Genomic DNA, 26,793 nt, shown 5'->3' on the forward strand with positions numbered 1-26,793 from the left:
ACAGAAAAAGAAAACAGCCTCTTCTGAGGTCTGATTCTGATTCTGAATGTGAGGTCAATCCTCCAATTCCATTGACAAACAGTTTCGGTGTTTTATCCGAAACTGATGACAAGGAACCTTCTCCTCGTACTGAGCCTTCTGCCGTCGAGAAACGAGTAAAGGCTCCGCCAATTGTTGTGACTTCCGTCTCCGATTTGGCCAGCTTTCGAACGCAACTGAAGAATTGCAAGGAAACTTGCAATTTGAAGGTTTCGTTCCAGCTTGGTCGAAGAGGAGAATGTCGCTTGTTGACGGAATCTTTACAAGATCACCAAACTTTTGTTGGTTATTTGAAAAACCACAAACACAATTTCTACACGTATGAGACCAAGAATGCTCGGCCATTCAAGGCGGTCCTGAAAGGTCTCTCCAACGACTTGTCGGTAGATGAGATCAAAAATGAACTTAAGGTGTTGCTTGGCTTTGCCCCATCCCAAGTAATACCAATGAAGAAAAAATCAAACGGGAATATTTCTCGCTTTGGTTTGACTTCACAATTTTATCTGATTCATTTCAACAGAAATGAAATCAACAATTTGAAACTTTTGGACAAAGTACAGTTTTTGTTCCATGTACGGGTAAAGTGGGAGCATTTTAAGAAACATGGCGGTAATGGCCAGAATCTGACCCAGTGCCGGCGTTGCCAGGCATTCGGTCACGGTACTGATCATTGCGCCATGGTTCCAAAATGCATGGTTTGCGGGGATTCTTCTCACGACAAGGACAATTGTCCCGTGAAAGAAGTCACCCAATTTAAATGTGCAAATTGTGGTGGAAATCACAAATCAAATTTCTGGGATTGCCCCATCAAAAAAAGGTTTTGGATTCTCGTGCTAAGCATCAGCCGAAATCCAAACCGAAATTTTCTCAAAGTCAGGTTGTACCTGCATCTTTAAATCAAACGTTCGTGCTGTCTCACTCGAACAATTCTAGAAATACCCCTACCGTGGAAAAGTTAGGTAACAACAATGGCATTTCTTATGCTAACGTCGTTTCGGGTTCATCCACGAATTTTAAATCCTCTACCAATCTTTCTGAAATTGGGCAGGTACCTCAAATCTCATTTGAAAATTTTTCTGCTGGCAACGCTTTGGGATCTTCTGATCTCGGCGATGTTACGTTTGAAAAAATGACTTTTTTGCAAAACTCACTGTTTGGTTTGATTCAAACAATGAGTAATGCTACATCCATGATGGAAGCAATCCAGATTGGATTAAAATTTGCGAATGATGTTGTTCTTACCCTGAAGTTTAATCATGGATCTAAGTAATTCCATCAATATTATGAATTTTAATGCTCGCTCTTTAAAAGCGAAAGAAAATGAATTTTTCAACTTTTTACGAGTTCATAACGTGCATGTTGCTGTTATAACCGAAACATTTTTAAAAACTGGCACTTATTTGAAAAGTGATCCAGATTATAAAGTTATAACTAATAACCGAATGAATCGAAATGGCGGTGGAGTTGCAATAGTTATCCACCGTAGTATGACTTATAGCACGTTACGTGACTTTAAGTTAAAAGTTATTGAAAGTTTGGGCATTGAACTTGAAACTTCTTTTGGGAAAATTATGATTGCAGCTGCATATTTGCCTTTCCAATGCACTGGGGAAAATAAAAATTATTTCAAAGGGGATTTGAATAAACTTACTCGGCATAGATCTCGATTTTTGATCATCGGTGATTTTAATGCCAAACACCAATCTTGGAATAATTCAAAAGTAAATTCCAATGGTAAAATTCTGTTCAGAGATTGCACTTCTGGTCTTTATTCGGTTTTATACCCGAATGGGCCAACTTGCTTTTCTTCTGTTAGAAATCCATCAACAATTGATTTGGTGTTGACAAATCAAAGTCAGTATTGTGGTCCTTTAGTGACTCATGCTGATTTTGATTCTGATCATCTTCCAGTAACTTTTTCGCTTTCTCATGTAGCAGTTACCAGACCCAATAGTTCTGTGTTTAATTACCACAAAGCTAATTGGGACAGGTATCAGCATCATATTGAGAATAATTTGAATCATGATTTTGTTTTAGAAACCAAAGCTGATATTGATTCAGCCTTGGAATCTTTAACTAATGCAATTTTGGATGCTAGGAATATTGCTATTCCTAAAGTCCAAGTCAAATTTGATTCTCCCATTATTAATGACGATCTTCAGCTTCTGATTCGTCTGAAAAATGTTCGCCGAAGACAGTATCAACGTTCTCGTGATCCTGCACTGAAGCGAATTCAAAAAGATTTGCAAAATGTTATTGACCACAGATTCACTCTCCTGCGAAATGAAAAGTTCGCAAGAGATGTCGAACAAATTAAACCTTATTCCAAACCTTTTTGGAAACTTTCAAAGGTTCTTAAGAAACCTCAAAAACCCATCCCTTCTTTAAATGATGGTGATAATATTCTATTAACTAATGGGGAAAAAGCTCAAAAACTTGCTCAGCAGTTTGAGAGTGCTCATAATTTCAACTTGAATGTTTTGAGTCCTATTGAAAATCAAATTTCAATAGAATTTCAGAATATTGTTGAACAAGAATTTTCATCAGATGAAGTTTTTAATACGGATCTGAATGAAATAAAATCTATTATCAAAAAATTTAAAAATATGAAAGCCCCTGGTGAGGATGGCATTTTTTACATTTTAATTAAAAAATTACCAGAAGCAACTTTAAGTTGCTTGGTCAAAATTTTCAACAAATGTTTTGATTTGGCACATTTTCCCAGTAGTTTTAAAAATGCCAAAGTAATTCCGATTTTGAAACCGGATAAAAATCCTGCTGAAGCCTCAAGCTATCGGCCCATTAGTTTGCTTTCATCTATTAGTAAATTATTCGAAAGAATAATTCTTAATAGAATGATGACGCACATTAATGAAAATTCAATTTTCGCTGATGAGCAGTTTGGATTTCGCCTTGGGCATTCAACTACTCATCAGTTGTTGAGAGTTTCAAATTTAATTCGAAGCAACAAATCTGAGGGCTATTCTACTGGCGCTGCTCTTCTAGACATAGAAAAAGCATTTGACAGTGTTTGGCATAAAGGTTTGATTGCGAAATTGAAAAGGTTTAATTTTCCGATTTATATCGTGAAAATTATTCAAAATTATTTGACGGATCGTACTTTGCAGGTATAATATCAGAATAGCAAATCTGATCAACTACCTGTACGTGCTGGCGTCCCTCAAGGAAGCATTTTGGGTCCAATTTTATACAATATTTTTACTTCTGACTTGCCTGATTTGCCCCCAGGATGTCAGAAATCACTTTTTGCTGATGACACAAGCATCTCCGCCAAAGGCAGAAGCCTTCGTGTCATCACAAGAAGATTACAAAAAAGCTTGGATATTTTCAATTCTTATTTGAAAGAATGGAAAATTACTCCAAATGCTGCAAAAACTCAACTTATTATTTTCCCTCACAAACCAAGGGCTGATTTTCTTAAACCAAAAAGTCATCACATTATAAAGATGAATGAGGTAAATTTAAAGTGGGAGGATCAAGTGAAATATCTTGGACTTGGTTTTGACAAAAACCTTACTTACAAGGATCACATTGAAAGTATCCAGGTTAAATGTAACAAATATATTAAATGTTTGTATCCACTTATAAACAGGAATTCTAGACTTTGTCTCAAGAATAAACTGTTAATTTATAAACAAATTTTCAGACCTGCCATGCTTTATGCTGTGCCGATCTGGACAAGCTGTTGCTTAACCAGGAAGAAAAAACTTCAGAGGATTCAGAACAAAATTCTGAAAATGATTCTGAAACTTCCTCCCTGGTTCAGTACCAGTGAACTTCATCAATTAGCCGAAGTTGACACTTTGGATGTTATGTCCAATAAGATAATTGATGCATTTCGACAAAAATCATTGCAGTCTTCAGCTGCATTGATCCGCTCTTTATATAGTTTATAAGTTAGTTTTAAGGTATCCCCTTTCCCTTTTGTACATGTAGGACCTCCTACATTTGAAATCACTGAATAGCGAAAGCTACAATATTTCATGAATAAATGAAAGTTGCTAGTATTTAAAATTGAGGTGAAAAGTCATCGTTTGTGATTGGACACTCAATAATATTTTAACTGAATGAATGTATATGGAAAAGAAATTTGAATAAATATAAATTAAAAAAAAAAAAAAAAAGTGACCAAAAGTGAAATAAAAATCAACCAATTTTTTTACCTACAACTTTGCCGAAGACAACAAATCGATCAAAAAATTCCTTCAAAAGATGCAGATTTTTGAATTTTCATAAATCATTTGTGTATGGACAGCTGCCAAACTTGTATACAATATTATATGATCGAACTAATGATGCAAACTGGCTTCTTTGGGCATACCAAAGGCATCTAAAAAGTTTCATCCGGATTAAAAAATACAAAAAATAAAATTAAAAAAAGACCTATTTTGTAGAGAATTGCTGAAATTTCAAAAGCAATATTTAGATTCTTTTTAATTAAGACTGACATTTCAAATGCACGTAATACTGAATGATGGCTCTTTCGAATTTTGAGTCTTAATTAATTTTTGGAGACTTCTATGGGTGAATCAATGACGCAACATTACTTCTTTGGTCATTTGTAAATCCATTTCCGGGTTTAGTGGAGAATTTCTTAATGTGTTTCATTTAGTTAAAATAATTCAAAAGCTGATTTTTTAATATAAATTAAAAATTTACCATTTTTTTTTGCCTACGGTCTAAAAATTTGTCATGTTTTGTTTCAAAAATAGTGTTTTCTAAACTTTTTTGTAACCGACCCTCTCCGACTTCAATGAAACATTTTAGACATGTTATCCTAGGATTATAAAAGCCATTTTTGTGTATATGGAGCCAATTGCACTCGATAATGACATTTGAGAATGGCGTTAGTTATTTAAATATTTTTGTTTTTCGTAATTTAAATATTGCTGTATCTCGAAGCCGTTGGATCGTATGAAAAAGTGGTCAAATTCAAACTTTTAGAAAATTTGACGGGCTTTCCGATAAAATAAACTGAAAGAATAATACACGCCACTTCTATTAAAATTTTCAATTTTATGTTTGAAAGTTAAATTTAAAGGTGATGTCACGATTTTTTATTGTTCAAAATTTTTTTTCTCAGTGTGGTAGAAAACTGGATAGTAAATAAGCTTACGTAAATATTAAAACGAGTCAAATTAAAAAGTTGTCAAAGGCAAACTTATGAGAAATTGGACGAGCTTTCTGGTAAAAATATTTTCGAGACTGAAAAAACAAGTGTGTCATATAGAAATTGTCAAAACCCATTAAAAAAACCTATTTTTTCAACATTTTTATTTATAAAAACTCTGTAGCTTTACAAGGATTTGACATAGGACAATGGTCAATATGTAGACTTTTATGTAAAAATGTCTGGGTAATCGATTTTCTTTATCGGTTTTTGAAAATTTTGACGTTTAGACCACTTTTCAAAGAAACTGTTTTAGTAAATGATTTTTGTATTTTTTTAGGAGAGACATACCATCCTGCATTTTTCGTGAGCCTTTTTGTTAGATCTTCGGCTATTTCCAAAAAAAATCGTGACATCACCTTTAAATTAAACTTTCAAAAATAAAAATTGAAAATTCTAATAGAAGTGGCGTGTATTATTCTTTCAGTTTATTTTATCGGAAAGCCCGTCAAATTTTCTAAAAGTTTGAATTTGACCACTTTTTCATACGATCCAACGGCTTTGAGATACAGCAATATTTAAATTACGAAAAACAAAAATATTTAAAAAACTAACGCCATTCTCAAATGTCATTATCGAGTGTAACTGGCTCCATATACACAAAAACGGCTTATATAGGCCAGAGATAACATGTCTAAAATGTGTCATTGAAATTCGAGAGGGTCGGGTACAATAGTATCAGAAAAAAATCCTGATTTGAGCTGGAATTGCTCTTTTGAAATTTTGGTTCAAAGCTAAAATGAGTGAAGTGAATAATTTATATAAACATAAACATAAATATAAACAAATGTTTGTTTATGCTTTTTTTTCTTGCGATATTAATTAATTATTTGAAAAAGTTTTTACTAACAAGAATCTGCCGCTCTAATCGAGTCCGTCCCATATGTAAAAACAGCAAGCCGAGAAAAACGCATTTCAAATTTGTCCCGCCCATAAGGCTACGTGTTAGAATTTTAGGAAAAAGTGGATTCACTCCAGTTTTCTGGAACAAAGTACTAAATTTTATTGGTTTTTCTGATAGTATACATGGTTTCAAACCAAACTGCATCATTACCTCAAAATTGACGAAATTACATATGGGACGGACTTGATTTGAGCGGCAGATTTAATTCACTACAAAATATAAAAAACTTACTGTTTTTAATATCTCTAATTTAAAAATTCACAATTATTTTTTAACGCAATCCCGATTTAGTTAAATCAAATATATTTTAAAACAATTGTCAAAAATACGTAAAAGAAGTCATTTTTTTAAACAAAAATTACCAAAAACTTAACATCTTTTTTCCAATCTGGTGACATAACATAACTGTAGTTAATTTATCATGTTGTATTTTTTAATTTCTTGTCAAATTCATTGTCAGAGTATGCAATTACATCAAAATAAACTTTACTACAAAAATTAGTTGAAAGGAACTCCAAAGCTCTACAATGTTGTAAGAAATACGAATTTGTTAATTGATTATTTACTAATCAAATTAATTTAATTGTAAATAATTAGCAACAAATTTTCGTTTACACCCTGATTTTTTGAGAAAATTATTAAAGTGGAAGGGAAAACCAAATCTTAAAATAAAATGTGTGCTTTATGATTAATATTCAAATTCAAAATCATCAGCAATGGACAATTGTGTGACTAGACAAATAATATCAACACATAAAAAGGTAAAATACATTATGCAATGACAATTTATTGAATAAAAACATAATTGAATTTAATAAAATCTTATAAAAGTTATAAAAAAATATTGAGATGTAAAAACAATGCAAATAAAAGTGACCCTGAAAACTGCATTACAAAATAATGTGTATTAGGACAAATTTTCGAGGAATGATTTCTTTATTTGAAATAATCAAGTGAATGAAACCAAAAAAATGCTTCGAAAGTAAGAAATTTAATGTTTGAATTGCGGAGAAGTATTAAGGGTTAGTTATAATTTTTTAAACTTGTATTTTTCAAATGTGCAATTCAATGATATTTTCCGAAAGAGAAATATTCCGCAAATACAATTCATAACTTCCTCCTGTAGTAAGTGAAAATTGTACAACGCAGTATCGCCACAAGTTCAGGGTGATGTAGTGAGAGAAGAAATAAAAAAATCCAGCAAATATTTGCTCTGGTCCTTTATATTGCACTGTCAAAAGGGAAACCCAGCCGGGGCTGGAAAAAATCGTATCGCAGTGTAAAGAAGAAAAAACGGTGAAGTGAAAAATCACCCCCAACCACAACCACCAGAACAAGGGAACACGAAAAAAATGGCGAACCAAACCAATCAATCATTGAAAAGTAATAACCCATCATCACAACCACCACCAACCGCGTCATCGTCGGTGGGTGGGGGTGGTGCTGTTTCCACGGCAACGCCTTCAAGTTCGAGCAGTCAGCTGGTCGCCACCGCAGCAGCATCCCTCGGTGGCGGTGGCGTTGGGCAGCGACCCACCTCCCTGGGCAGACCACCCCCGCTGGGACGTGCTGCCTCCAGGGCAGCATCCACCGGGGGAGGAGGATTCGGTTCGTCGTCGGCCGTCGGAATGCGGCAAGTGTTCAAAAAGTGTAAAAGTGCCACGTTCCAGATCGATGGACACACCTACACCATAGGTGAGTGAGGTGGGGGGGGGGGAGTGATGGGTTGAAGGTCGATTAACACGGTAACAATTTCGTTAAAAATTAGGTTACAAATTTTTGTGAATTTTGTAATAAACATTCTTTGAAAAAATGCGTGATCAAAATTTAATTCCAAAAAACATTCCAAAATTTCTAACTGTGCAACAGAAAGCAGCATTTGCATGTACAGAGAGAAGTGCTCTTTTTTTGGTATGGGAGCTCGGAAGGGCTTACTTCGAAGTGAAGGCGCGATTGAGCAAGATGAATGCTCTCCTTTGGTGGGTGGGTGGTTTTGCAATTGAATTTCAAGCTGGATCAATCAACGGGCTGGAACGTGCCCCCTCATAGGAAGGAAAATTAAATATACCCTGTGAAGGGATTTTTCTGTTGATTTTGTATTGACTGTGGGGTTAAATTGAAGTTCATTCATCGTAATGGTCTCTGTTGAGTGGATTGTTGACTTGTTGATGGAATGAAAGCTTATCATCGTTTTTTGAACCTAGCATTACTATTTTTCTTTCTTTACAAAAAAAGAAGTAAGGAAAAAAAACGTCCTTGACAAAATTCCAAAAATGTTGATTTTTTGACTATTTGATTTTGAGATACATGAAAAGTATGTGTGATTAGCTTATTGAAAGGGCTTAGGGAGCGTTCTTCAAAATTTAAGACCTCACAACCTCGTGTCAAAATTTCCATACAAATTTTATAAATTTTGTATGGAGCGTAACACGACCTCCGACTCCCCCCCCCCCCTCCCCTTAACTGCGTTACGTAATAAAAGAACGCTCCCTTATTGAAAGTTAGCTTATTGAAAGGGCTTAAACACAATTTTTAATTTATTAAATTATATCATAAAATATTCATTTTTTTAAATTGAAAATCTAACCAACAGATTTTAAGATAACGCGTGTTGAATTTTTTTAATAAGGCTTCAATGAGAAAAAATATTTTTTCAAAAAATTTAATCTTTTAGAACTTGTATCCGTCCGACCAATCAATTCTATACAGGAAAATCGTTTAAAATTTTCTGAGCTTTCCAAACATATTTTTTTAATGGCAGATGAATTATCATTTCTCGAAAAAAAATAATGGTTCTATCTTGAAAACATTGTACTTCTTACAAAAATGTAAGTCGATTGCAAATTTAATTCGGTATAAGAAAAGGATTTTTGAAACATAGTATGACATTTATTTTTATTTTCTAGTTTTTAAAGTATGGTCCCTGTACCAGATTTTGCATCTTTCTAAACTCAAGCGAAAAATGTCTTTTTCAGTCACTTATTAAAACAATATAGTAGTTTATGCAACAAGTTGCAAAAAGAGGATTTTTTCAGCACGAGTCGTACATTTATCCAACGAGGTTCACCGAGTTGGATAAATATGAAGAGTGCTGAAAAAATCAAGTTTTGCAACGAGTTCCATACAACATTTTTTTGCAATTCCAAAAAAACACACACTGACTGAAATTTTAAGTCAAATTTTCATGTATTTTGTCAATAAATCGTTTAAATCAAAAAAATGTTGAAAAGTGTTACTTTTCGAAACAAGTGCTGAAAAGTTCAACTTTTCAGCACCCATGTGAGTGCTGAAAAGTAGAACTTTTCAGCATTTATTTTGAAAAGTGTTGCTATTCGATTCTGTTATTTTTGGTACAGAAAAGTAGGCTATTTCGTCGTTCAAGAATGACAGGAAAAGTGAGTAGTTTCACGACGGAATTGCAAAAAGAATATTTGATTAATGAAAAGCTAATTTATAGAACTAGGATTATATTTTTTCCGTGTTTCATATTTATTTTGAAATTTCCATATCATAACCACCGGTTTCCAAAAGCATTTATTACTTTCCAGTCTACCTATTAGTTACTAAATTAACGGGGTCAAAATGATTAAATACTTTAATCACTTAATAAGTTTAATAGAAATGTTGATTAATATTAAATAAACTTAAGTATTTCCTTTAATGGCTCTAAACGCCGTATAAGAATGAAATTTTAAAAATGTCTTACTAAAAATAAGGTTATGAATCAAAAATCACTAATAATCAAGAGAACTGAAAGATATTTATTTTTGTTCAAAAGTTTCATTGTAGTTATTAAATTTTGCAGAGCAGAAAATTTCACAATTATTTCAGGTTTATAAATTGAATATCGAAGCAATCATTTTCAAGATATCGAGTGTTAAAATTTAAGGTTAAATTAACGTATACCGCCAACTCACACAGCAGTTGCCCCGACCCCTCTTTGATTTGCGTGAAACTTTGTCCTAAGGGGTAACTCTTGTCCCTGATTACGAATCTGAGGTCCATTTTAGATATCTCGTGACGGAGGGGCGGTACGATCCCTTCCATTTTTGAACATGCGAAAAAAGAGGTGTTTTCAATAATTTGCAGCCTGAAGCGGTGATGAGATGGAAATTTGATGTCAAAGGGACTTTTGTGTAAAATTAGACGCCCGATTTGATGGTGTACTCAGAATTCCGAAAAAACGTATTTTTCATCGAAAAAAACACTTAAAAAGTTTTAAAAATTCTCCCATTTTCCGTTACTCGACTATAAAAAATTTTGGAACATGTTATTTTATGGGAAATTTAATGTACTTTTCGAATCTACATTGACCCAGAAGGGTAATTTTTTCATTTAGAACAAAATTTTTTATTTTAAAATTTCGTGTTTTTTTTTTCTAACTTTGCAGGGTTATTTTTTAGAGTGTTACAATGTTCTACAAAGTTCAACATTGTTACACTCTAAGTTCAGAGCAGACAATAAATTTTTGTTGTTATATAGACAAAGGGGGTTTGCTTATAAACATCATGAGTTATAGCGATTTTACCGAAAACAAGTTTTGAAAAAGTTGGTCGTCATCGATCATGGCCGCTCATGGTCACCCGCGAAAGACACGGACGACGAAACAAAGAAAAACGCAAAAAGTAACTTTTTCAAAACTTTTTTTCGTAAAATCGCGATAACTCGTGATGTTTATGAGCAAACCCTTTATGTCCACATATCAAAATTTTTGTAATTGTCTGCACTACAACTTTGAAGAACATTGTTACACTCTAAAACCTAACCCTGCAAAAAACATGAAATCTTAAAATGAAAAATTTTGTTCTAAATGAAAAAATGACCCTTATGAGTCAATGTAGATTCGAAAAGAACATTAAATTTCCCATAAAATGACATGTTCCAAATTTTTTTACAGTCAAGTAACGGAAAATGGGAGAATTTTTAAAACTTTTTTTAGTGTTTTTTTTTTCAATGAAAATTACGTTTTTTCGGAATTCTGAGTACGCCATCAAATCGGGCGTCTAATTTTACATAAAAGTCCCTTTGACACCAAATTTCTATCTCATCACCGTTTCAGGCTGCAAATTATTGAAAAACACATCTTTTTTCGCATGTTTAAAAATGGAAGGGGTCGTACCGCCCCTCCGTCACGAGATATCAAAAAACGGACCTCGGATTCGTGATCAGGGACAAAAGTTACCCCTTAGGACAAAGTTTCACGCAAATCGAAAAGGGGTCGGGACAACTTTTACCGATTTCGTGTGAGTTGGTAGAGAATTACCCATATCCCAAATTTAAACTTTAAGATTACAAAAAAGAAAAAAAAGTACTAGACATGGCTTAAACATTTCTAGTAAAAGAGTTAATATTAGATTTATATCCCAGAACAGATGATTTGTTAAAGAAATTTGTTTTTTTTTTCGCAAAAAATACTTTTAATGGTATTGCACAACGAATTTTGCCAAATTCTAAACAATTTTTACTGGTTATCCCATGCTCAAAATGATTATCAACGCGATTAAATGAATTTAATAATGTGACAATTTTGAATCAAATCTGGTTTCACTTAAATTGAAAAAAAACTTTAAATGATGAAATTAATCAAGTGAAAAAAAAATCCTTTTTTAAAGTATATTCAAACATCAGTCAGTGGTATAGGAGTAAGCGTGGTTTCCTTTCACCCAGTCGGCTTGGGTTCGATCCTAGACGGTCCCGGTGACATTTTTCGAGACGAGATTTGTCTGACCACGCCTTCCGTCGGATGGGGAAGTAAATGTTGGCCCCGGTCTAACCTAAAGGGTTAGGTCGATAGCTCAGTCCACGTGTAGGAGTCGTCTTCCTGGGTCCTGCCTCGGTGGTGTCGCTGGTAGGCAGTTGGACTAACAATCCAAAGGTCGTCAGTTCGAATCCCGGGGTGGATGGAAGCTTAGGTGTAAAAAGCCTTCAGACACTTAGTTTTGAGTAGGAATTTCGCAATCGAGAACGCCAAGGCAATGCTGTAGAGCGAATAATTTGATTTTAAACTTCAGTTTCTGGATATAGGCCGATTCTAACTGTTGACTAATTGTAAACGATGAAAATTATTCTCAAAATTTGAGAAAATATTTTGAAAAGTGCGTTTAAAGAAACTTTATAATGTATGAACAAATTTAGAAATGATAAAATTGTATTCGAATCGCAGTAAAATTTCAATAAGTTAAATTTTTAAAATATTTTTTTTACAGAAACTTCAAATATAATAAAGTAAATCTCGATTATATTTTTTTAAATGAGACCAAATAAATTGAATAAAAAAAACGTAGAAGAAGATTTTGACGAAGCTGATTGCACTTCTTTTATTGGCTCTCATATTTTTGTAAAAAATATTGCGACTGCTTATTGAAAGAAAAAGCAACAGTTGTATTAATCTAGGAAAATTATACATGTTTTTTTTTTTTAATGAGAGATGCAAAGATTTAGGATTTGAAACACATTTTCTCTTGGTAGTATACCATGGCGTTTTCTTTTGTTGTTAATCAGTGAAATCCCCAACATCATTTTCTTGTCAACATTGAATTTAAGTTTTTATAGATTTTGGTGGATAAGACTCTGTACATAAAGAGCCAGTCATCGTTTTGGAATCTTTGCGCGTTACTCTTATTTAAAAATTAATATGAGATTCGCGTAACCTAACTTGGTTTTTAAAATAATAAATAACTATAATTACTCAATAATTTCTTAAACTACCCATTATTTTCTTTTAAAACGAAACGAAACGAAACTATTGGCACTACGCCCCCCGGGGCATGGCCTTCCTCTAACGTGAGATTTCTGCTCCAGCGCCTCTGACGAGACAGGAGAAACCGGGACCGACGTTTTACTTCACCATCCGATAGAAGCTCAGTGGATAAGGCGGGAATCGAACCCGCGTCTCATAGCATCATCGGGATCGGCAGCCGAAGCCGCTACCCCTGCGCCACGAGACCCACACATTATTTTCTTTTAACTACTCTAATTTCCATTAATAACCTAATAATTACCAGCTCAAAATCAGAGTAATTAATCATTATTTGCCAGTCTGAAGCCATGCTGAAGGCCCTTGATCATAACCTGCAACTTTGTCAAAGACATTTAACCGATCAAAAAATCAATTCTCAAGATACATTTTTTTATGCAAAATTGCTTCTTTATGCATCGAGAACGCATGAAGAATGTTTTATCCAAAATAAAAATAAAAAAAAAAATGAAAAAAAGCAAAATTCTAATAAATTATTTATAAATTTTTATTTATTTTGATTTTTTTTTACATTAGTACAGGCAGAGAGAAGTTTTTGATTCATTATTGTTAATGTTGTTGAACTGAATATTCTTGAATTTTCATCAATTTTGCTGTTTTTTGAAAAATTTAGAAAAACGTCCAGGAATATAATTAATTATAATCTTGAAAACAAATCTCAAGTTTGATAAACTTAAAAACAAGAATTTCAACTAATGTCAGCTGAAGAATAATGTGCGTTATATATTTGATAAACTTCCATTGCATTACTTAAGGATGATCCCCAAGAAGCTTCCTCTGAATGTTCAAAATAACTCCCAAAGCTTCTAGCAGAGCAGGTCTTCCTACACGTGGCTTCTACTTTTGACAAAGAACTTTGTCCTAAGGTTTCTATACGTGGTGTCAATCCGAAATTTTCGCGAAGCGAAAACGTTACGTGACGAATTCCCCTCTCGGCAAATTTCCCCTCTTTTTGGTGCACGCTGGTTGGATGAACGAACGTTTCCCAATCAGTCGATCGAGAGACGTGAGATTGATGTATCTAAAATCTCCCCCACTCCACCTCATAATTTTCGGATCGTCGACGAGCCAACAAAACTCGGCTCGGTCGGTCCCGAAAATTCATTCTATTGCTGGACGTCGACGAGGACACATCAGAAGCAGATGGCCTGGTGGCCCGGTAGCAGACGGCCTGGAGGTCCGGGAGCAGATGGCTTGGAGGCAAGGACCAGCTAAGACATGTCAGTCGCGGGAGTCGATCATTGGAACTGGCCACCACCTGGAGTGGCCGGAGGCCCCGCGGATGTTCCGATGGGGGGACATTTTCCGGACCGTAAGAGTTGTGGCAATATGGGTATCAAACTTTATGGTTTTTGATACCGGACATGAAATTTGACACTTTGGCAGTAGTGGCCACAATCCGGAGTGGCCGGAGGCCCCTCGGATGTTCCGATGGGGGGACATTTGCCGGACCGTAAGAGTTGGGGCAATATGGGTATCAAACTTTATGGTTTTTGATACTGGACATGAAATTTGACATTTCGGCAGTAGTGGCCACAATCAGGAGTGGCCGGAGGCCCCGCGGATGTTCCGATGGGGGGACATTTGCCGGACCGTAAGAGTTGGGGCAATATGGGTACCAAACTTTATGGTTTTTGATACCGGACATGAAATTCGACATTTTGGCAGTAGTGGCCACAATCCGGAGTGGCCGGAGGCCCCGCGGATGTTCCAATGGGGGGACATTTGCCGGATCGTAAGAGTTGGGGCAATATGGGTATCAAACTTTATGGTTTTTGATACTGGGCATGAAATTTGACATTTCGGCAGTAGTGGCCACAATCCGGAGTGGCCGGAGGCCCCGCGGATGTTCCAATGGGGGGACATTTGCCGAACCGTAAGAGTTGGGGCAATATGGGTATCAAACTTTATGGTTTTTGATACTGGACATGAAATTTGACATTTCGGCAGTAGTGGCCACAATCCGGAGTGGCCGGAGGCTCCGCGGATGTTCCGATGGGTGGACATTTGCCGAACCGTAAGAGTTGGGGCAATATGGGTATCAAACTTTATGGTTTTTGATACTGGACATGAAATTTGACATTTTGGCAGTAGTGGCCACCACCTGGAGTGGCCGGAGGCCCCGGGGATGTTCCGATAAGGGGACATTTGCTGGACCGTAAGAGTTGGGGCAATATGGGTATCAAACTTTATGGTTTTTGCTACTGGACATGAAATTTGACATTTTGGCAGTAGTGGCCACAATCCGGAGTGGCCGGAGGCCCCGCGGATGTTCCAATGGGGGGACATTTGCCGAACCGTAAGAGTTGGGGCAATATGGGTATCAAACTTTATGGTTTTTGATACTGGACATGAAATTTGACATTTCGGCAGTAGTGGCCACAATCCGGAGTGGCCGGAGGCTCCGCGGATGTTCCGATGGGTGGACATTTGCCGAACCGTAAGAGTTGGGGCAATATGGGTATCAAACTTTATGGTTTTTGATACTGGACATGAAATTTGACACTTTGGCAGTAGTGGCCACCACCTGGAGTGGCCGGAGGCCCCGCGGATGTTCCGATGGGGGGACATTTGCCGGACCGTAAGAGTTGGGGCAATATGGGTATCAAACTTAACGGTTTTGATACCGGACATGAAATTTGACATTTCGGCAGTAGTGACCACAATCCGGAGTGGCCGGAGGCTCCGCGGATGTTCCGATGGGTGGACATTTGCCGAACCGTAAGAGTTGGGGCAATATGGGTATCAAACTTTATGGTTTTTGATACTGGACATGAAATTTGACACTTTGGCAGTAGTGGCCACCACCTGGAGTGGCCGGAGGCCCCGCGGATGTTCCGATGGGGGGACATTTGCCGGACCGTAAGAGTTGGGGCAATATGGGTATCAAACTTAACGGTTTTGATACCGGACATGAAATTTGACATTTCGGCAGTAGTGGCCACAATCCGGAGTGGCCGGAGGCTCCGCGGATGTTCCGATGGGTGGACATTTGCCGAACCGTAAGAGTTGGGGCAATATGGGTATCAAACTTTATGGTTTTTGATACTGGACATGAAATTTGACACTTTGGCAGTAGTGGCCACCACCTGGAGTGGCCGGAGGCCCCGCGGATGTTCCGATGGGGGGACATTTGCCGGACCGTAAGAGTTGGGGCAATATGGGTATCAAACTTAACGGTTTTGATACCGGACATGAAATTTGACATTTCGGCAGTAGTGGCCACAATCCGGAGTGGCCGGAGGCTCCGCGGATGTTCCGATGGGTGGACATTTGCCGAACCGTAAGAGTTGGGGCAATATGGGTATCAAACTTTATGGTTTTTGATACTGGACATGAAATTTGACACTTTGGCAGTAGTGGCCACCACCTGGAGTGGCCGGAGGCCCCGGGGATGTTCCGATAAGGGGACATTTGCTGGACCGTAAGAGTTGGGGCAATATGGGTATCAAACTTTATGGTTTTTGCTACTGGACATGAAATTTGACATTTTGGCAGTAGTGGCCACAATCCGGAGTGGCCAGCGGCCCCGCGGATGTTCCGATGGGGGGACATTTGCCGGACCGTAAGAGTTGGGGCAATATGGGTATCAAACTTAACGGTTTTGATACCGGACATGAAATTTGACATTTCGGCAGTAGTGACCACAATCCGGAGTGGCCGGAGGCCCCGGGGATGTTCCGATAAGGGGACATTTGCGGAACCATAAGAGTTGGGGCAATATGGGTATCAAACTTTATGGTTTTTGATACCGGACATGAAATTTGACATTTTGGCAGCAGTGGCCACAATCCGGAGTGGCCGGAGGCCCCGCGGATGTTCCGATGATGGGACATTTGCCGGACCGTAAGAGTTGGGGCAATATGGGTATAAAACTTAATGATTTTTGATACTGGACATAAAAAGTTGCATTTGGCCATTATCTGAAATTAAGCAGTTAAAATATGCTAATGCTAATGGCCTATCTACAATCACTTAGCTTAGAAAATTTCACTTAGCTTAGGAATTTGAATCAATGGAAATGAATCTGAGTTTCTACAATGGAAAAGTAATCAAATTAGAAACTGACGTTTGGTTTGGAAAATTTCAAAATCTACGGTAAGTTGACGTTTCCATATCAAAGGTAAACAAACAACTGCATAGCAACGTATATCAGCCCAGCAAGTTTTCTAAGTTGATTGTGGATGACGAACGTAAGTTGCAGACTTTCCTAAGTAACTACTTTACTTAGATGTTCTAAGCTAAGTGATTGTAGATAGGCCATAAGCAGTTGAAATATATTGCTTATTAGGCAGGAAGTAATAAATAGACTACTGCAATGCACATTTTTTTGTGCCACTGTGAAAATCTGTTTCTGGAAATTTAGAATAACTATCTTGTAATCATTAAGAGCCCTGTAAAGGGTAGTTTTTAATGTCTGCTGTTCAAATTTCCTTTACTGCCGCCGATTGCTTGCAACAGCCTTGCAAAAACATTCCCGCATCTTGGTAACTTTCGAGTGGTGAAGGAAAGTAAATTGATTTCACTTCGATTTCTATTTCAGCTCCACTTGCAATTTCCGTCCCCTTAGTTCGATAGGACGGTTATTATAAGGGGGGAATTTGGACCGGACATTCTAATCGAAAATTTCAACAATCATCTTGCAAAGTTCTTTGTCATACTGGTCATGTGTAACATAACCACCTGCACCTTTTTCTTGTATATCCCACACGTGATGAGTAGTCTCTAAAACCGTCGAAAATCTGTTATGTATATTTCTGGGAAAACACAGAATCCTTGCAAAACAAGCAAACTCCATCAACTTAGCACCAATCTCGACAGCATCCACACATACACACCCACACGTGTACAGAGAAGATCCCTTTTCTTGCATCGTCATCGAGAAGCTTTGCGGTAAGCAAATTATGGCCCAAATTAGCGAATATTTTACGAGATTGCATCACCATGATAGCAACGATCCACGAGAGAGAGAAAAAAAGTTGTTGATTTGACGAAGGAAGTTCAACCGGAATCACCGCCTCGCAGTTTTTTTCTGCTGGAAAAGTTAAGTGAAAACGATTTTGACTTTTATTTGCATAATTTGACGCAGCTCTGGGTCGTCGAAGGCCCGGTCTTTCGGTTTAGGGTAAACCGCCCAATGTTTGGATGCTGTGAGATTAAATTTGATCGATTTTGGGCAGACTTTCAACGATTGACATTTTCCACCAAATTTCCACGCTGGAACCAGAAGACGAAGATTAATGAAACTTTGAGTGGTGATAAACGTCAGTGCGTCGTGGTTTGCATCGGACAACCACATTAAAGTGGAAAATTCCCTCAATATCAATATCGCTCACCCGAAGATGCTTGTCGGTTGCGCCAGTCAAACTTGTAATGAAGTTTGTCAAAGTTCGTTAGCTAAACATGAAGATTGTGTTAACTTTTGAAGTATGAACTCCAAACTTGACTTCGAGTAAAGAAGTGGCTCTATTTATAGCCGAATCCTCCGTCATGGCAACTTTTGGGCTTTACAAACACACAAACACATGTGGTAACTGGTTGTGGTTAACACGTGCGTGTGGTTGTTCTAATCAAGATTAATGGATGTGCTGGATGGGTGCACCTCCGACACTCGGGATCGAACCCAACTCAAACGGAAAATTGGTGTCAAAAAGTGTCGGACGCAATTTTGGTTGGGTCCCGAACACTGCGCACAGGGACTTAGGTATATCGAGTGTAACGGTATTCTTATAAGTTACCGGAAAGGGGTTTATTGAATTGTAATTGAGGCCTTTTGTTGCTACTGAAAGCTGATAACATCTCATTTCAATTAAAACTATTGTTAAGTCATTTGTTCTGGGTAGATCATATTCAAATTCAGAAATTCAGTAGTACTTATTAAAATTTCAATGCAAATTATGTATAATAATCATCTTTTACTTTCTTTTCGTTGCAGGTAAAAAGAAAGGACATTTTTGCCTGAACTTCAAAACAAGTAACCAGCTTTATTACCATTCCGTCTTCATAATACAAATCCATATAGATTTTCGGGTGATTATCAAATGCACGGTGGTCAGGATTGCAAAATTGAGTGGCAAATTGATTTTCCAAAACATTACCGTTCTGGAGTTGTTGCAAATAGAAAAAAGAAACTTTTAGTTTGAACGATTAGAATTTTTTTGAAAATCTTACTTTTCAGGAATATTTTGGGGAATTTTTCGTCTTTTAGAAAGTGATTGGACTTAACAATCCAAGCAACTCTCTCGAAGACATCAAACGGTCTACGGTCAAATGTAGAGAAAAAAATCTGAGTTAACCTCAAAATTTCGTAGTGTAGCAATTCAGGTTTATGTTTTAGAGAAAAGTGTTATTCGGGACACTTTTAGAGCTGACTGGCACTTAAGGTCATTCAAGAATTATCAAATATCTTAGTCTTATTAAAAAAATAAGCATGTGAACAAATTTTCAAATTTGAAAACTGGAAAGGAACCAATTTTTGCATTTGCAATCAAATGTGGCTCATTCAACGTTCTATTTTGGATTATGCTTCATTTTTTTCAAAAAATCATTTATGTTCAAAATTAAATTGAAACACATTATTTTGAATAAAATTCTTTTCAAAAACTTATATTTTTCAAAATATTGTATATGTTTGATAACCATATTTTTTCCTTAAATTTTAAAAATAACGGTTTTGAATTTTCCTCGATTTTTCTATTTTCTGAAGACACTGTCATCATTTTGGAAAAAAACATCGTATTCATAAAATATGTGTTTCGTATCTTTAATGAAATTTTAACAGCAATGAATTTCAAAGTATTAAAAATCATATACCCCCAATATTCAAATTTCAAGTCTTGCAAAATATTTTGTTAAATACATATTAAAATAAATTCACAGCACCTAAAACAGAATTGCCTTAAAAAATGTGAACGAACTTATTGTATTAGATTTATTAGTTGCAAAATAGAAAAAATCGTGTCCTATTTTAATATAAATTTATTTATTTCTGAGTACCCGTTCGACCAGAGTTGACAGACTTGAACTTTAAGCATATCGGGAATGACCTAAGAAATTTAAATGATGGTTTTATTCTTTTCTTAAAAATGATGTTCAAGTATCTTTTTTACATAACATTAATATGATTTTATTTTTATATGACGTTTTCAAACTTTTTGTAAAATAAAAAACAACAGATTTTTAAGAAAGAAACGCTTTATGAACCATCCATAAACAACGTGGACACTTACAGGATGGGGGACAAGGGTTAGCGGGTGTTCAATATTCAGAAACAATATTTTTTAAATCAATGAACCACATGTGTGCCCATTAGGGGGAACGAAATCTGAAATTTTCAAAAAAGTTTCCACGTGGTTTGTGGATCCCAAGTATTATTTTTAAACCAACTGGCCACCACCTAGTTTAATGAGGGTTTTATGGTAGCATCTTGTTTGCCTCATAGTTTTATTTGGGCAATCACCGCAACCAATAAGCAAGAGCTAATTAATAGGTTCTAACAGGGTTTTATGAAAAAACAGGGTTTTATGCCTCGGACATAACCCGAGCAGGGGTAAATAACACGGGAATACCAAATTTTGATACTACTTGGGCATATAGCAGAGACCAAAATGTGCTCTTGGTTGCCCAGTAATAGATGGTAAAATACCATGAAATCATAACAAAATCTTGTATGTGGAAGGGCACAACAATACCAAACCATGTTATTCCAAAGGTAAAATAATACCTCAAAATAAAACCATTTTAATACCAAGTTGAGGTCTTCTGGATTTTTGAACATTGCTTAAATACCAAAACTTGGTATTGCCATGGTTTAATTTTTAGGTATTCCCGCGCCCATGGAAAATCAGATTTTGGTATTCCTGTGGTCTTCCACATACATGATTTTGGCATGATTTCATGGTATTTTACCATCTATTACTGGGCAACCAAGAGCACATTTTGATCACTGGTATTTGCACAAGAAATACCAAAATTTAGTATTTTCATACCATTTTTAGTGCAACAGTTGCAGTTAGTGAATAAACGGAAATGATCCATATGCAACAGCCAAATCTTCTCACCTGATGATTCCATGTTGTTCTTAGTGATATTCTTCACCACATCGAATGCATTTGTCATTGATGAACGGCCTGTGCTTGAAGTTCTTGAAGATTCTGAAAAATAACAAGATTGAAAAATTAGTGTTATTAAAATGAAACTGGATTGAAATTCACCAAAATTCAATAATTTGTCGATTAACTCGTTTTCCGAAATATTTGGTTATCCCAACCTAGAAAAATTTCTACGTTTTAAAAAAAAACTTGGTGGGTATATAAAAAAATCTGAAAATCAGCTTTAACATTTTTGGATTTCAAGTCATTTTAGCGCAAAATTAATTATCTCATCAACATTTAAAAAAAATCTCACAGTTTCAGAGGAATTTGATGAAACCTTTCAATACCAAAATAATACCAAAATGTGCCATCCTGACTTAGAAAATTTTCCACAATTTCAAGTTATTTCTTTAGGGGGTGTATCAAAATGTTTAAAATCAAGTTTGAAATTTCCGGTTTTCAATGAAAGCATTCGCTTTGAGACATCATTTTAGCGCAAAATTAATTATTTTGTCAAAATTGGTCAAAATTTTCCCTTAGTTTCAGAGGAATTTGATAAAACACTGTAATACCAAAAGAATACCAAATTGTGGTGTTCGACCATTGACAAATTCTGCAATTTTGCAATATCAAAACAATACCTTAAATTGGTATGATAGCACATTTTACTCTTGCATTATCCTCAAGACAAATTTTAAAGGGTCCAGGAATACCAAAATTTGGTATTGATACCAGAGAAAGATATTATTACGCATTTCCCTTGTTATTTACCCATGCTCGGGAAAACCTTGTGACAATATAAGCTACCCAAGCAGCAATTATTGTTGCCAAGCCTTATTTGCAACTAATTCAAAACAATCCAAAATCGCTGAGGCAACATATTTGCAACACTTCTGGCGACAAAAAAAGCGCACGACATCAACGCGATTGGCAACAATAGCCAGATAGTTGTGAACGTGTTGCGGCAATGTTTCCTATGCGATGGTCATTTTTGTAGGAAACATTGATGGTGTTGCAACAATGTAACAAATATGATGCAAATATGTCACCATATTTGTGAAATTTTGGTTGCTTGAAATCAAACGCGCAGCCTTAATGATTTCAAGTCAAGTTGCAAGCGCAACAAACTTCTAATTAATTTCTGAATAAAAATGCTTCCGTCCGATATTCCAGCAAAACAAAAATGGATAAGTCTGAAAAATAACGCTATCGTATTTTTCGTCAACAGCAAACTAAATTGATTTTCTTAAATGTATAGAAGGTTTTTTTTTGGCGATTTCATGTTTACCGAGTAAAATTTCATTCTACTCGTGATTTTTTCATGCGCCCTTAATCTTTTAAAAATTTGCTATGTTTTCTGGAGCTATTTTAGTATCGATATAAAAAAAAGTTGGCTAATATATCTGAAAATTATCTGCGTTTCAATGCAAGTTACATAGAATCTCAGTTCTGTAGCAAAACGTTACAAAAAATGGGTTCAAATAGTTGAAAATTGATTATTAAATTATTATTTTCCTATCTACCATCATGGCGCTTTGTACGCACAGGGTTGTATTCAGGAACCTTTAATAAAATCAACGATAAGAAAATTTTTGTTTTTATGCAAACTAGGAAAACATACTTTTTAAGTACCGTAAAACGGGGTGACTTTGATAGCCGGGGTGACTTTGATTGGTTTGCGATTTTTCCGCAAAATGAAGAGTACAATTAAAATACGTACGGAATAGTTTAGAAACATACTGACCGTGGTAGAGAAGTGTTCAAAGTATCTCAAGAAGAACATTTCATAAAATTTTGACAAGTTTTAAAAGTTAGTTAACTATAGTTAAGAAAATGTTGATTAAAGTCATTATTTTAAACTTCTCAAAGTGTCATGATTTTCTCAATGAACATGATTTTTATTCGGAAAACGGAATGCATTTTCGGATTCTTTGGACAATTTTCCACTAGGAGAAGGTTAAATAAGTTTGTTAATAATAAATAATATGTGTTTTTGAAACACAATTAAAAAAAATCTCCAAATTTAAAGGCAATTTCAGTTGAACAAATTTTATGTAAAATGTGAAAACTTGTGATTCGTGCTTCAAATTCAGTATAAAATGCAATATAAATCGATAATTTTACAAACAAAACTAGTTTTAACAAATTTCAGGCAAAATTCCGACTTTTTAACAATTTTACCTAAAATTTATATGTATTTTGCTAAAAAGCTTATAAACTTATTTAACTAAGTATAAACATTGATTTTTTTTCTTGAAAACTATATCAGCTACTTTAGTGATGGTACATTTAGCGGACAAATAAAGTTTGAACATCATAAATATGATTTTAAAAAGAAAAACTATGACTATCAAAGTCACCCCGGAATTAAAACTAAGAATTTTCAACGTAACTATTTTTCTAAACATGATTGAAAAAACTTTTTTCCGAAATAGTGCATGGACTTTGTGTGGTCTACCCCAGTACATGATTTAAAAATAATAATCTTGAGAAAAACCTTACCTGTTGGAAAATATTCTAAAAACAAATTGAAATCCTATCAAAGTCACCCCGGTTTACGGTACCCAAATAAATACTTACAATAGATTGTTGTGCAATAAACAAAGTGCAACCCACGTATCGTGGCTATCTCTTATGCTAGGTTTCTACTCAAAAAATGAAGTTTACTGAGCGCCATCAACATATCTTCCAATATTGTCAATTTATCTTTAAAAAATGTGGCAGGTATTGTTGAAAGGGATTTCAAGAACTTTTAGTGCAAAATAAGCAATTTGAAGAAAAACAACCCTCACAATATGGGATTAAAAAATGCGCATTTGGTCAAAAGTGTAAAATACAGCTCGATGCTAAACTGCCGGTTGTCCTTGTGAGCAATTCTTTTTGAAAATCAATCAACTTCATTAAAAAAGTCCAAAACACACATTAGTATTTTTAGAAAGAACTGCGCAAGCTAGGCAGCTTTTATTTTTTATTTATTTTGTAAAATATACTAATTCCATGTTTAACAAAAAATGTTTGTATACTTTGATTTGTTTGTTTTATTTCAGAACTAGATACTGAAACATTAAGTCTGTCATATAAAAATTGGCAAAACCACAAAAAAACAATATTTTTCAACATTTTTATTTTTAAAATCGCTGCATCTTCACGAGGATTGGAAATAGGACAATGGTCAATATGGAGATTTTTATATAAAATTGTTTGATAAATCGACTTTTTAAAACAACAGTTTCAGTAAATGATTTTTGTATTGTGTTAGGAGAGACATATCATCCTGTATTTTTCGTGAGTCTTTTTGTAACATCTTAGGCTACACAGTAAAAAAAATCATGGTAAAATTTCATCTAAAAAGGGGTACATCTTTTATGTCGGTAAAAAGGTTTAATTTTACCTCTAATAATGTGTAATTTACATCTGGCAGACGCTAGGAAAAAATATCTGTAATCCCAAAAAAAAAACAAATCGGCGATAGTTTTATCTAGATTACAAAGTCCGCGCCCCAACCCGCACGGCCAACTTGCCGCTGTGAAAACTGAACAATCAAAGCCGATGTAGCTCTACGTATCTCGTAAATCGTATATGTACTCGACTTCTTGTATTTTTTGGGACACGCTAATGTACCGTATATGCAGTAGATACAGTATACAATTTACGGAACACATAGAGGTACATTGGCTTTGATCCCCAAGTTTTCTAAATATTTTCATTGAAATCGGAGAGGGTCAGGTACAAAAGAATTGCTCTATAATGAATTTTCCAGTGTTTTTTGAAATGCTGAATTGTAATTTCAATCATTACATTTTTTTATTTTTCTAACAACTTAAAAAATCCTGCCGTGATTTGTTCAATATTTTGCAAACATCATTCAATCAAAGTTTTCCCTTAGTGATGCAAATTACACGCTTTCCGTCTACTTCATACTAGACTTTAGTAATATTATTCTGTTTTCTGTGAGATTTAGATTTTTTTTTAATAAATGTGATAAGATTTCTAAATCATTCACCCTTAGTACGTCCCTGCTTACTTCTCTCTGAGCAAATTGCCAACCTTCACTTCTGTTGCAACAACGTTTCAGATATGTAGCAACAATGTTGAAGCTAAGTATCCAACAACAAAATTTGTGTTACGTTGTGGTAACATAATGGTTACATAAAATTTGCAAACATCAATTTGTCTAAAGAACTGTCAAACGAAATAAAATTTCTCATTTTAGTTCAGAGTTGACAATATTTATAGGAAAAGAACTTTGTTTGGAAGGTGTGTTTCAAGAATCGTAGATTGAAACTTCTGCATGGCGTATGATTCATGGTGGGTGGTTTTTCTCCCCCCAAGCAAGGGGTGCGAAGCGCCGCGAAGTGAGTACCATCAGCCCTAGGCTGGTTCCGGCTGTCCCGTACCCCAAGGAGGATGTTGACTTGGGAGGTGGATCACGTACTGGGCCCACGGCCGGAACAGTGAAAGTATCTCTCCGGGAAATACGATAGGCAAGGCTACCAACGGCTGGAAGCTCAGTGACTCCGCGTAGGCGGCTCGGGACACCCAAGTACGCTTGCCGTGTGTGTGTTACAGAGGTCGTCCTGCAAATCACACAGAATAGTTTTGATTTGTCCGAGAAATCCTCGTCGTCATAATCAGCATAATCATTCCATCTGAACTCGTTATTTGCTGATGTATCTAACTATCGTTTTTAGTCGATAACAGTTTGGAAGTTCTTCTTCATGCCCCAATACTTCTGACTGTAGGTCCGTTTGGACAGAATTTTTTAAAGCGCTTGCACATTGTGAACTTCATATTTTTGTTTTGATGCGTGCAACAAAAAGACCAACTGCATAAAATAGTTTTTTTCCACTAAAGATGTGTTTATGTCATGGCAAACGATGTTTACAATTAGCATTAGCAAGGAAACTTTGCTGCAACTAATTCGCAACATTTGCCGCTCAATATGAAGTAAGTTTTTGTTTTGTTTCAACATTGGTACAATAATGTCACCGAAACGTTGCATCAATACACAAAATCAAATTGTTGCCACAGCAAATAATGGTAACTATTTCATGAAGAACTTTGTTTCGATGTCACATTTTCGAGAATTGCAACATTGTTGCTCCCTTGTTGTAACTTAACTGGACTTAGACGTTTTTAGCATGTTGCGCGATGCTGCTTGGGTAAATGGCTTTCAATAAGATTTTATGAAAGTTTTTAGAGTGTCTTGAAAACCCCACGGCAATGTCATGCCAAACGGTTTTATCGCATGCTTTTTTAAAACCAAGTTTACTTAAAACCACAAGCTCCTGAAAAAGCTCTTTAGTGGCCAATTAACAGTGCGTAAATATGGCGCTAAACGCGTGTTCTGATGGAATGTGATTGACCGCAAACTTGGTTGAAAAAAAAGAGATCTGAGAAATTTGATTAAAATTTGACGAAAACACTAATTTATGCTAAATTCTCTGAAACAATCAATAAAGCGATAGATGTTAAAAAATGATTTGATTTTTTTTCGTATAATTGCATTTAAATAATGATTACAAAATAATGATTTTTTATGAAGCGAGTTGATTTTTTGGCTCTATCTCCCCTACATTTATCAGTAAAATTTCAACCACAGCTGAATTTGAGCTACCAATTGCAAGAAATATGCAGTCAAATTATTTTGATTACCTCCAATATCTATTATTTATCAACGCCATTTTTGCAAACAATCTCCATTTTATCATTTTGCAAAACAGAGACTTATTTTTTGCCAAAATAAAACCTTTTTGATAAAAGACGTTTGAAGACGTAACAAATGTAATTTTTGCTTAACTCCTGACTA

The 26,793-nt window shown here is 35.5% G+C and overlaps 1 protein-coding gene across 5 annotated transcripts in view; it reads left to right on the forward strand.

The window, feature by feature from the left end:
* Nucleotides 1-26,793, forward strand: part of LOC120418411 (dual specificity calcium/calmodulin-dependent 3',5'-cyclic nucleotide phosphodiesterase 1A-like) — a 673,125-nt gene that overhangs the window by 347,236 nt on the left and 299,096 nt on the right. For 3 of the 5 annotated variants that reach the window (XM_052707722.1, XM_052707727.1, XM_052707730.1), the window contains exon 1: nucleotides 7,472-7,829. The exons of the other annotated variants lie outside the window; for them this stretch is intronic. In XM_052707722.1, the coding sequence (XP_052563682.1) occupies nucleotides 7,487-7,829 (343 nt within the window). In that variant the 5' untranslated portion in view covers nucleotides 7,472-7,486. Of the gene's footprint in view, nucleotides 1-7,471; nucleotides 7,830-26,793 lie in introns of those variants that run through there. 5 annotated transcript variants of the gene reach the window in all.

The sequence above is a fragment of the Culex pipiens genome, chromosome 2 (genome assembly GCF_016801865.2).
Source record: "Culex pipiens pallens isolate TS chromosome 2, TS_CPP_V2, whole genome shotgun sequence".
Lineage (NCBI taxonomy): Eukaryota > Metazoa > Arthropoda > Insecta > Diptera > Culicidae > Culex > Culex pipiens.